At 43.1% G+C, this 13,101-nt stretch overlaps 1 protein-coding gene across 1 annotated transcript in view; it reads right to left on the bottom strand.

Annotated features, from left to right (window-relative positions):
* Nucleotides 1-736: 736 nt before the first annotated feature.
* The window catches only part of FAM124A (family with sequence similarity 124A), a gene marked incomplete at its 5' end in the record, with an annotated part of 13,951 nt that continues 1,586 nt past the window's right edge, over nucleotides 737-13,101 (bottom strand). Inside the window, one exon of the mRNA XM_010145339.1 lies at nucleotides 737-1,540. Coding sequence (XP_010143641.1) covers nucleotides 737-1,540 — 804 coding nt within the window. The remainder of the gene's footprint in view (nucleotides 1,541-13,101) is intronic.

The raw sequence follows: 13,101 nt of genomic DNA, 5'->3' as shown, positions 1-13,101 counted from the left end.
ACGTGGGTGACTACTGTCTGCGTAAATGGTTTAGACAACAGCCCAGATGGCTCCCCTCCAACTGGAAAGGATGGACTTTTTTTTGAGGGGATGGGTTGAGTATGTTCTGTAAGGTCTCCCTTTTGACACCTTCTGCATCTTGGACTGCCAAAGTAACAGACGGCAGAGCTTCCTTTTCCCTGGGGAAGGAGGCAAGCTTCTCCGCGCATCAGCACTGCCAACTCCCAGAGGTTAGAAGGAACCATGTGTGTCCTCACAGGAAATGTCTTGCCTGACTCTACTGGAGGTGTGCTACTGGGACCTGCTGTGCTTAGAGCTGCCTTTGGAACTTTCCTCTCCTGTCTTTCCTGATTTAACGGATTTTCTCAGGAAAGTTAAAGGAGTTTTCTCTTCATTTTCTGCCAAAGAAAACTGGATTATTATTTGCCTCTTCTGGTATTTCCTTCACCACTAGTCCAAGCGTGAGTCACAGACCAACCATAGAAACCAACCATTTTGCACTGCCATGGACAAGCCTCTGTGCTGATCAGCAAATCCAATACAAAGGTACAGGGTGCAAGATCAGACTGCTTTACTGTACATAGTTTGGGGACACTTATCTCTGAGGGATCAGAGTGCTTTCTTCAAATATTTAGCGTGCTCTGCTGCATCACCTCTCCTCAGCAAGGAACCTTCTGCAAGCTCATTGCTGTCATTTGCAAGTAGAACATGTTTGACCTGGAATGTGTAAGAAACCTCAGATGTAAAATTCTTCTTCGTTAGCTGGTGAAGATGTGCAAACACGACCATGACCATCCAGAGAGCAAGAAGCTGTTCCCGAGGACTGGTTGGGCTGCTTGGAAAGAGATGCTGACACAAATGAACTGGAAGACCATTCAGAAAGAAAAGGCAGTGAACCATCAACTGACTCAAAGGTATTGCACATGGCTGATGCAGGCCTTCCACTGACTGCCTCCTGTTTAGCTTTACTGACAGTTTGTTTCTGGGGGGGAAGAGAGGCTTCCACGTCATTGCAAAATCCATTAAGGGCAGAGTATGCAGAGACCACAGACAGGTCTGAGAAGGACAGCTTCATCCCCGTGTCTACATCAGTCTCCTGGGCACCCTCCAAGTCATCAATGTTAAGCCTGGGGCTGCATCTCCATGTTTTTAATCTGGTTGAAGGTGACCCAGTATTTAGAAACTGACATGGTTCACTGAAATTAAAAGTCTCTGAGGCTGAGAGGGAATTCACTGTGGGCAAGCAGAACAGAGACTTGCTTCGTTGAAATGACCATGAAACGCTGGAGGCACTGTTGGATCTGTGGGTGAAGTCTTCTTGATCACTGTGTCTCAAGTCCTGCTGGGAGAAACCAAGATAATGACCAAGGCCGTTTGCATGATGCACCTTGCTTTGACACACTTCTTTTGGTTGTTCAGGGGCAGATTGGTGGCTCTGAGGAAGAAAGGCCGGCAGAGCGGTGAAGTGGGAATCTGTTGACACTGATGGATATGGTTGCTTGTTCTGCTTTGCAGACTTCGTACACCAACTGCCTGTTTGCTGCAGCCAGGAGAGGGAGAAAAGAAGATCATATTAATACAGAGTTGGCAGCCTTACAACCGTAAGTCTCCGTTGCTGAGTTGTTACTGCAAATAATTACAAAGCAGACTTCATTCAGTATGCTTGCAGCAAATGTTTCACTTCAATAACAAAGAAAAAGCACCCTGCCAAAATCCCAAATATTTACATAAGAAGCCTTGAAGACAACAAGAATAAATGGTAGAGCAGTCCTGCCTTGTGGGCTGAATTACACTAGCTTGAATTATCACTTCCTATTGACTTGTTCAGATTCATTCATATTCTGTCTTCCAACATTACTGCCTTAGTGGACAGCTGATGAACAAAAATGAAGAAATGGGAGATGTATGTTACCATCATTATTATTTCTCATTTCTTCCTTAGTGGTGTAAATGTCTCTCCCTTTTTCTCTCTACAAAAAGCATTTAGCAAGCAATCTTATATGCTGTTGTCTCAATGGGAATTTACTACTTCCTTCAACTCTTTCACATTTTCGCTTTCACATCTGGTTAGCTGAGTAGTGTGCTCTAGAAACCACTGCTCTATTAACTAATGATTTTAAGCACTGTTTTAAACAGCTAATTTGCTTGTAGACACCTAGACTGAAGACCTAACCTGATAGTTATGATCTGAATTAGGACCGGAATCTCATCCATAGGGCAGGATTTAGTTGTTTACCTACCAGACAGTTCAGCATTTGCACAGGGACAGCAGCTGTGACAAATGGGGAGCCAATGTCCTTCTCAAGAAGCAGCTGGAGGTCACGCAGTTTTCCTATGGGATTAGATGCTGATGTGTGGGTATGTGATCTGAGGCCCTAGTGTCTGAGCAATTGTAAGGTTTTCCATCATCCCACTTATCTCAGTAAGGCTTTTAGAAGTTTGGATTTTAAAAAGTGTAATTTAAAATCTTCCTGGAATTTCTCACATAATAAAAAATGCTAGATTTCTGTCCCAGAAGGACAGGACCTAATGGGACAATGAGCAACATCATACCCTTGAGAATAAACAATGATCTCAGCTATGGGACTTTTGTCAGCTGGAAACAACAGAGGAGAAAGAACCAGGTATCTCAGTCACTATGTGCTAGTCAAGTGACAAGGCTGTGACAAACATAATTCTGTGCAGTCTCAAGTGATGCACTCTGGACAACAACACTAAAGCCTCATCCAGAATTCTGTGCGTGACTCAAATCATGCCTACACAAAAAAGAAAAAAACTCAAACTGAAAAAGATGCAGCCACAAGAAAAAAAAAAGAACTATCCATTAAAAAACCTGAATCACAAACTAATAAGAGGTTTCTAATCATGACAGATATAGAAGAGTCTTCTGAGGTGTATAATGTATAAAGATGGAGTTTGATGATTTTTCCAAAGAGATTATACGACATGACAGAAAGGGATGAGATCTGGCAACCAAGGAGGTTCTTTGTATCCCCTATCTCTAAAAGAACTCCATACATCGCTGCTTCTGACGTCTTGCTAGTGCACATCACATTGTCTCAGTGACCCAGATCTGTCATAACCATCTTCTCACTTTTATTGCAGTGATTTTATAGGCAAAAAAGGATTTTCACATTTGCAAAAAATGTTTTGCCCATTTGTGATCGCCTAGCCAGAGGTGATTTAGGATGGCCAGACCATAGGAGTTAACTTAGGCATTGCAGGTGAATAAATACATACCAATGTATCTATAATGAGGTATGTTAATTCATAACCTATTTCTGTATAATCTAAGAAGCTGCTTTCCTTAATGCCACAAAGAAAGAAATTAATGGGGAAATTAGCCACAGTAGTGTAGCAGTTTCATTAACTGGTAAGAAATTGAGTACAGGAGAGTCAAATAAAATGAGTCAAATTGTCCAGAAAACATTAACCAAAAATCACTTCAGACCTCTACATTCAACATTATTTTGTGCAATATGTGAGTTAATTTGTTTTAGAAATTACTCGGCAAAATAGAAGGCTTGTCTCCATGAAGAAAATACCAGCTGTTGCTTAACTGAGGACATTTCAATATGACATGCTGAAAGCACCCAACCAAATCACTGCAGTCTTTTGATGGGTTTGTCCAAGAAAACACTCCTCACTGTATTTTGTTTGCATTAACCAAAGGTGATCTTTCTTCTTGTTTGTGAAAAGGCAAAGAGGCCTCTGGACCACAAGTACCGGTAACAACTCAGACAAAAGTGCACCCGGAAAGCACGAGGCTTTTGGAGACAGATCTGACTTGCACTGGGGAGAGTTCTGCGGCCAGTACACAAGCCTTGCCTTTCCCTTGTGCAGACCAGGCCATCTGTCTGTACGTACACAAGGCAGAGTCCACAGACATCACAGGTAGGATTTAGTCGCCTAGTTAATACAGCCAATGGAGTCTGGAGAGCAATTCAGCCTTCTCTGAAGAAAATTCTCATTACTGGTTAGCTGAATTGCTTTTTATGTCCTTGGGCTGTACTTAGTACATACCCATCACCTTCAGTGAGAACGCAGACTCTAGCTAACACAAAAATACCTGCAGTATTTTTACGTGTCCACAGTCTGGAGCTGAACCAAATCCCACAGAGATAACTCCCATGTGTTCATTTTGCTTTGGTATTTCTCACACTAGTAAAAATCTCATGCATTTAGATGATGGTAATAATTTTTTATTTGTTGACATAGCTTTTGACACGTGTTCCAAAGAAAAAGCAATTTAATTTGGTCTCTCAGGTCATCGTAAGTTAGAGATACTGGGTCTGATTCAGTTGTCTCATTGTAGGTATCTGCTGTATCCTGCCTGGCCTGCAAGCACATGCATGGGCCACTCTGTATCAGGGATTTCAGTGCCTGGGAACATTCCTGGTCACATTTAACTTATTAATACAGGTAAAGTCTTCGGCATTTCGGGGATAAAGCAGAGACACAAGAATAGCTGTTCTGAGCTTTCTAATATTTACGAATCCTCTGGTTTAAACCAGCTTGTGGTAGTTTTGGACTGTAGATCTGCAACACAATGACTAGAGGTGCAAACAAATTACCAGCACTCAAACGGATGCTTACCTGAGGCATCACCTACGAGGGTGTGGAGCAGAGGGTGAGGCCAGGATAAACGGATGAGGCGAGATGAAACACCCCTGCTAGAAACCCTGGGGGCTCTCATGTAGGAACTTTCCAACCAAAATGCAGATAAAAAGCAGAGATTCAAAGGAAAGGGGAAATGCACTTCTCAGTGGGTGCACTTCTAAGGGGCAACCTGCCCTGTGCAGCCAAACAGCTTTAAGTACCTGTTAGCAGCAGATCATGGTGACTCATGAGGAATAATATGCCTCTAGGTGTACTTGAAATTTTTTATCCTGAAATGGATATCGAATGACACAGCCATTATCAACAATAGAAGAATCCATACTGAATCTCGCGCTTCACACAAAAGGTAGTCCTGAGCTCTAAGTACCTGACCTAACTGGGACATTCTTACGCTAGTAAGAAAAACCTACTTCAGGTAGGACATTAATTTAAGGGTTTTGTTATTTTAAACTTTTTTCCTAGATCTTTTAATGTTCCTTTGAAAAGATAAGAGCATTTTAGTTTATACAAGGTATTTACTGTTATTCTTGCTACTAGGTCACAGCTGCTGGTTAAGACCAGTTGGCCCGGCAGCAGGTAGTGGTGGATCAGTGAGGAGAAGGGGACAAGTACAGCCTGCCCCTAGTATGGTTGCCTGCAGGGCAGGCCAAGAGACACCACTAACACAGCTTATTTCTGAACAGCTCTGTTTATAGGAGGAATTGTTTACCTCAACCCTTTTTTGTTTAGATGGGGTATGATTTAGAAGAACTATTTTCTGATGCTGCTCTTCATGATATGAGCAGAAAGGGGAAATAATAGGGGGAGATTTTTTTTTAGTGCTTTCATCTTAAAGCAACACAACCGAAGACTTTCCTGACTGTAAGACTATCGGACTGCACAACAGGTAGAGTGTTGGAAGCTCCATCTCATGAAATACTTGTGAATAAACATTACAGGCTAATCCTATATTGTAGAGAACTGGATTATGTGGACTAATAAGACTTTTCTATAACTACATTCTGTAGCTTGTCAGAGATCACAGAGAGGATTCAACGATTTAGCCAGGATTAAAACTCAGGTAAAACTAGTTCCTAGTCCTGTGCCAAGGCCATTGACTGTGCTCCCTTGTACCACCCTGGCACAGCATATGGCGAGCAGCATGCATTCATGTGGCCGCTTTCTCTTTGTTTTAACCTTATAGTGTCTCACAGTCCCAAAAGTTCAAACCGGTTTTCCAGGTGTGACTGCTCACTGGAGAAATCACAACAAGCACGTGGGAAATGCTGATCTTCTACTGCCTTTTGTGCCATGGGATGCTGAAAACAGAAAGACCTATTTTTGTACTTTGAGGCTGTGTGATGCACATACAGCTACTTTTTTCAGCAGAACAACGTCCTTCTCCCATCTCCTCAGTTCTGCCTTTGGCTTTGGAAACAGTTCCATCTGGTTTAATTTGCCGAATTATTTTCTTTTTAAAGTCCTTATTTTCAGCCTTCTCACAGCTTGCTTTCTGCATTGCCTGTTATCTCGCTGCAGCCTGGCACAGCCCTGCCTGGTACAGCCCTGCTGCCTGCATCAGGCACAAGTGCGGCAGAGATGCAGGAGAGAAGGTCAGCCGTCTGAGAGGACAAAGACACGATCCAAACCGACACATTGGTTTTGACTGAGATTCCAAATACAGGGAGAGAGATTTGTCAGACCTCGCCACAAAGACATGCAACAAACAGGGCCATTGACTGAAGAGATTAGCTCTCTAGTTGAACAGATTTTTTCATCTGGTGCTAATCTGCTACTTCATTTATAATCTCTGCACAAATCTTTGTGAAGCCTGGAGGGATTTAGAGTCTTTGTGTATTACAATGGGCTGCAGAAGAATTTCATGACGAGTATCCGGGAACACTATCAACAACTTGGGGGTGAACCTTGCAGAAACAGTTTCAGCTGCACTTGGGCTGCCTATACCTGATACGAAAAATTCATGACTGCTCCTACAGTCTATTTTAAATTATCTGCTTTCTTAAAAAGTGATCTCATTATGCATTTTCTGTACTAAGCACTAGCAGCAAGGCTCTGCTGAGGTCAGAACCCAGCCAAACAGCCAGAACAGCAATGACATCACCATGTCAAGCCCAGATTTTGCCTGTGCTGAACAAGAGTGAGGGACAGTGTTTGTTTAATTGTACTAAAATCAGTGGGATTGATTCAGTTAAAAAAAGAATCAAAATAAGAAAAAGTGGCAGAGGTTAGCCCTCAGTATCACCACAATAAGCCTTACTTGAAAGGCAAAATGCATTCAGAAGGGCAGCATATCCAAAGGCAAAATGCACAAATTTGATTAAAAATTGAATTGAACGTATTTGAAAAGTGGCACGTACTGTGTTTAAAAAAACAGAACAGCAGGGTTCCTTGTAATGCTAAGTATATTCATTCTCAAGAGATTTTGCTGGGTATATAGGGAAGCCTTACTATGCCATGAAACAACTGCACTAAGAGAAAAGACAAATTACCTCAGGATGAGGAAAAACAACTGAAAAATGTCCTCCTGTTTACATTAGTGACTGATTTGCTGTGTTGCCCCCCAAACCAATCATCAGCACAAAGAAGAACCAAACACCTATGGCACTAAAAGGAAAGGAAAAGTGGAGTAGATTTTTAAAAACTAGGAGGCTAGTGTTAGACTTAGAGATTAATTAAATCAGCTTGAGGAACTTCCCTTGACTGAGTCAATTTTTTACTCAAAAAATCTGCGCTTTTCACCAGTTTAACAGAAACTAAAAGTCATTCATTTAAAGGTGCCCTGTATACATCCTTGCTCGTCCTTGATGCTTTTCTTGCCTTTCTTCCTCTTTTGTGTTCAGATCTGCTCTATCTGCACTATTAAATCAAGCAAGCTTGAAGCTCTTTTCTCACCTCCATTCTCCTTCTTGCAGACCAAACTGCTCTCTGTAAAAGTGCCCTCTCTTTGCCTGTTTTTGTCTTTCCTTTTTACCTTCTCTGCTTTCTGGTTTACTTGCTCATCTTTTCTACTTGTACTTAACTGTAGTGACTCACGACTACAGTAGTATGACTGTGCTTTCTTATTTCCTAGTTGGTAGTTGGTAATGCTTTGAGTAAGAGAGATGATTTAACTGCATTTAAGACTACAGAGGTACATTAGATCATCCAGTCTGACCTTGTGTTCATAGTTTTACAAATCATTAAACCATTTTTTCACTGAGCCTGCTGACACTTCAGGCAGAAGAAAGCATTTCAGTTTTCAGGAGACTAAACTGCTGTATGCTTCAGGCAGGGCATAAATAAGACAGAGGTGCCACAAAGCCCAAGGCCTCTAAAATGGTAGATTGACTAATGTTCCTAGACTATTTACATGCTTTACAAGACCACACGAATGCTGGATGACCATCAATGCACCCAAACTAAGGGAAGGAGAAGGAACACTGCTGTGTGCTGGAGAGAGGAAATGCAGAGCCAGGTAAGATCTGGAAGGGTTTGGTGGGTCAGCCAGAGTAAATGCAACCATGACCACATTGATCTGTGTCCTAAACCTCTAAACTGAAAGAGAACCAGACCCTGAGTCTCCAAGATTTGCCCCTCTTTAGCCAAGATAAGCTTGAGAGGCAACAATTCCTTATGCTGCAGAGGAGAGTAAAATGTTTCTTTTAGTCTCAGTTGGGGCTGGGAGATGAAACAGAAAAGCTTTGTCCTAACCTCAGATCTTGCAATTATTTTGACCTCAGCAGCTCACTAATACCTACCCTTGATGCTCATATATTTAAGACATGTCCCCTCCAGGACTCCCGTTCTTGGCAGGCCCCGGCCGCCCCGTGCCTGGGTCTGTGATGTCCGGAGGTAGAGCAGCGACTCTTTCACAGGCACCCCCTTGCCGTGGGGAAGGAGCTTGCTTGCCCTTGTGAGGTTGAGAGCTGTGCTGGTGCTGGCATGTGCCTCCGGTGGGGTCTCCCAAGCCAGACAGGTCTCAATTGAAGGGTCAGACAAAGTGTGTCCCCAGGCAGGATGGGCTCACTAGCCTTCGGGCAACCATCCTAGGAGAAGGACAACTCTGACTCCAAACCCGGGCAGATGGAGCTTGTTTAGCCTTGTAAGGCTCCATCTAAGAGAAGGATACTCTAACCAAATCTACGACCCGAGGACTTGGCTGTCACCGTCCAAGCTCGCTAGGCCCTGGCAGATGAACCTCAGGTGTAAAGGATGGGGCCAGTTCCGCGCACGCTGCACCTCACCTAAAAAATCCACTGCGCGGGCCCGAAGGGTGCACTCATCGCTTGCAGTGAGCATGGGAAAAGCCCTTCCCAGATCTTCGTTCGCAAAGCCAAGCCATGATGAGGATGATGATTTAAGACGTGGTATTTTCTGCATTGTCTGAGTCCTCTCATCCCAGCTCCTTTCTTCAGCTATGGCCAGTCTCCACTGCTCTGTAAGATGGCACTGTCTCTGCTCCCTAAAACTCATCGTGGAAAAATCTCTCTTCTTGATTTTTGTGTTTGGCTATCTTGAGTGGGAGGTTTGACTACAACCATACTTTTGATGCAGATATGTATATGTTTTAAATAAGCTGAGGGAAATAAAGTCACTTTTGTTCTCCTCGTGGCCCCAGATGAAAAGGGATGCAGAGATGAGTTCATGAGTCTTACAGACACCTGTATATAATACTGTGAATAAACAGTGAAGTGTTCAGCTGTAACTTTTGATTCTTTCTTCTGTATAACTTAATTGCTGATGTCCGTAGAGGCATGTAACCTTCATGCTGCTTCCCAGCCTCAGACATTTTGAGGAATACCTTTATGCGTGCAGCTGGCAGGCATCTGCACTCCCAGACTGACTTTAGACAACTCCAAGGACATATTCAGCAGTAACATACTGATCCTATACTTAAGTGACTGCAGCTGACCTCTGACCATAGATCTAGAGTGCTCAGAGTGTCTCCATCTGAGTGATGGAGAAATCTCCAAGGAGGCAGAACCCTGAGCTTGCAGGTAGCACAGCAGCAGGTTAATCATTCTTAATGGTTGGGTCCATAAGAAATCTTTTCTCAGAACCAGAGCTTCAGGTAATAAACTATGTTTCCTAAATACAATTATACCACTTCTGAACTCAAGATTATGGTTGCCCACTATAGGTAAGAAGAACATTGCCTGATATACTCGGCAAATCAGCTGAAAAATCTCTAACTAAAAGCTGTGATCAGTCAACATTTGCACTGTTTTTTCAAGGATGCTCAATAAAGCATCTAAAACACTAGGGAGAAAAGAGCCACCTCATAGACAGTATAGGTTCAGTAGCACAACAAAACAACTGGCATAAAAGTCTTACAATGTCAGATCTGACTGCTTTATTTCAGGCAGGATTAGCACAGACTGGTAACAAACCACACATTTATTGGGATTTTTGTCTTGGCTTCCTGGCAATGTTTGCTTGTTGGTGCTGAAGATGTGGAGGGGCAGGGATTTCAGCAAGAAATTTGTTATTACAGGGTGAATCAGGTGCCTGAATGCAGGTGTTTGATCTATTCTCGTTTCTTTTAGAGTGCCTGCCTGGCATTCCAGAAGCACACAGCCCTCCTGTAGACCTGAGTTTAATCTGCCAGGATACGTATTCTGGGTGGCTCAGGTACCCTTTGGAGTGTAAAAAGGCAGCAGGTCTTACGCTTAAGCGCTGAGTCACCACCTAGGTGAGGTATTCATTTGCTGGTGCCCACCTTCCTCCCAAGTATGCCTGCATGCCCCCCTCAAGAGGAGTAGCTAGGAAATCCTGCCGAAATGTTATTTTACCTCTCCTACTCCACCCAAAGCCATTCTATAATTTAAAGAAGCCATCTGTGCACTTTCTTCTCTCTGCTCACTATCCCTGCTTCCCAAACATGCATGGCCAAGCCAGTCCCATCAGTTATTCACCTTTCCTGCTTCCCATGTTGCACTGCCAGGAGTGCAAGTTCATTAGCACTCCAGCTGTCTCTGTGCAGATTTTGCCCAGAGGCAGCCAGCATTTTGGACAAGACCTACAACGCTGGCAGTATATTCAGTATACCAGTATATGGTACATTCTTAGCTACATCATTTACATATTCTTCCCACTGCCCTGACAAGAGCTTCCCAGAGCTCCTGCTTCTAGGCTTAACACTGGTGAAGCAGTGTGGGTGTCTTCCCACAAGGAGCAAACATGCTCTTAAGCCTTGCTGCTGCTAAAGCCAATTTAAGCTTACCCTTTGCCTCAGCTGGTATTTAGCTGCACCCTTGGAGGTAACCTGCCAATGTGGAAAAGCTACTGTGACAAAATAATTTTGAAGGGCTTCTCTCCAAATGAAGGAATAGTTTCTGTGGTATTAAACAGACTTATCCTGCCGACAAATAACTATTTTCTCTTGCTCTGACTTTATCTAAGCCCCTTGGTAATTGCATTTGCAAAATGGGTTAAGAACATGGATCAATCTGGCTGGCAGGTATTCAAGTCCCTGTAAGCACACCAAGAAAAACACAGAGGTCACATCTTCGTAGTCTTATCATGGAGGTATCAAACTTCAAACATTAAACACTGCTTAAAATTTAACAGGGATGTTGATCTACCATTTTGGGTATAACCGGTAATTTTAATCTGTAAAAAGGTGCAGTATCCATGTAAAGTAAATAAAAATATTTTGATGATTACTAAATACCAACTGATGTGTGATCTGAAAAACACCAGGAGGTTGTTGTTTGGAATAGCAAACAGCGAGAAGTCAAAAGGTAGTTCTGTAACTGTAAAAGGTAGCTACAACAATTGGTCTGAACTCAGAACCCATTAAAATAATATAAGGAGTTCATGGATCACTGAATCCAGTGTTTCCTATAACTGATGCTCCATGATATAATCCCTTCTCCACTGACCATCCTGTCTTGAATTAACCTGGTAGCAGCTCCTGGGTGGCTGTTACGTAGTTGGCCATCAATATGTACAACTGCCAACTTAAATCTATTTATCGTCAGTTTCTTGTTCTTGTGCTGGAAGATTCACTTAGTGAAACATTCTTGCTGTTTACCTTCTGGTAGGTTCTCTGAGCACAGTAAGAGCTCCCTTCAGACTCAGTTAGGCTAGACTCAGACGACCCTGCTCTTCCTGTTTCCATTTGTAAGGCAGTCTCTCCATTCCTCTGTGTGGCATGAGACCCCCTCCCTGTACTCGCACCCCTCTGAAGGCAGCTTTCTGGAGACCAGGGCTGAAGACACGTGAAGCCCACGGGATCTTCTGCAATGGCCCAAGCACTTTCACACTCCTTAGGGGACACTAATCCTGGTACACATCAGAGACAGCACTTTTCTTTTCATAGCCATCTTTCACTGGTGGCTTGTAGTCACTTGAGTACAAACAGGACATTTTCCCCTTTGGTTTAGTTATAGAGCTCCACTTCTGATTGTATGCACTTGATTAAAACCTGTATACCAGGACCTAGCCTTCACAACTTTACATTCCTGTAAGTTAGCTCCAAAGTTCCATTTCCCCTCCATTTTGCTTATATTAAAGTTCTCTTGCTTCACCACACTTCCAATGTGATAATCTCCATTTCTGCAACTTCATTCCCATTTGCTATTTTTCCCCTCCTGTTCAGCATCACCATTCTCACTGAAAACAGAAATTAATTGCACTTGGAGGTCATGCTTAGTAGGCTTTTGCTGCTCTTTACTGATGCACATGGCTAAAACCTTTTTCTGATTTTCTTTGCAGGGTTTACCTCAGCCTGCTGCTTGGCAAGTCTTGCTTTACCTGTGTACTGCCTGACACCTGGTATTTCTGAAAATTCACTGTTGGAAATTAAAAGCCTTATTTAGAAGCCCTATTAGATTTTTCTACTCTTCCCTTCAATTTATTTGTAACCGGTGCAAGATCCCATAAACCAAAGTTCCATCACACAGCAAAAACCTCCTGAAAAAGACCAGGGAAAAGGGGATCTAGGAGAGTGTGGTTGCTGTGTAAAAGTTTTGTGAAGGCTCTTGTACGCTGAAGTTTACAAGTTATCAGGTTATCTCAGGCTAACACAGGTATGTCTACAGCACAAGCAGTAACCCTGACAAATTGGTGACTGTCTTGGCAGAAGGACAGGAAGCTGTATTTCCTCCTGAGCCTTACACACGTGCCATTCAGCTCTGGGATGGGGTGTCTTTGTGTATAGCATCTGCTAAACGGCATCGAAAGGTTTCATCACCACCTGGATGTGACTCAGCAGAACACAGTTGACTGTGTACCTTGACTTCCAGTCCCAGGACCTACAAGCCCAGAGGCACTGTGCTGCAGTGGGGTGTACACACCTCTGCACGCTGGGAGGTCTGTACAGTGGAGGGATGGCACCCACAATGCCTCCTCCACAGAAACAAGGTCAGATAATTTGAGAAGCTTCATGAATGCAATTCACTAAATAAATACCCTTCTTCAAAATCTGAACAATAGTCTTTCAAAGGTGAGGGTCTGCACTCCTTGATTCAAACGCTAAGCAGCAATAAATACCACTTC

The sequence above is a fragment of the Buceros rhinoceros genome, unplaced genomic scaffold (genome assembly GCF_000710305.1).
Source record: "Buceros rhinoceros silvestris isolate BGI_N320 unplaced genomic scaffold, ASM71030v1 scaffold8821, whole genome shotgun sequence".
NCBI classification, from domain to species: Eukaryota; Metazoa; Chordata; class Aves; order Bucerotiformes; family Bucerotidae; genus Buceros; species Buceros rhinoceros.
The sequence above is the reverse complement of the archived record's forward strand: the minus strand, read 5'-3'. Positions and strand labels throughout refer to the sequence as shown.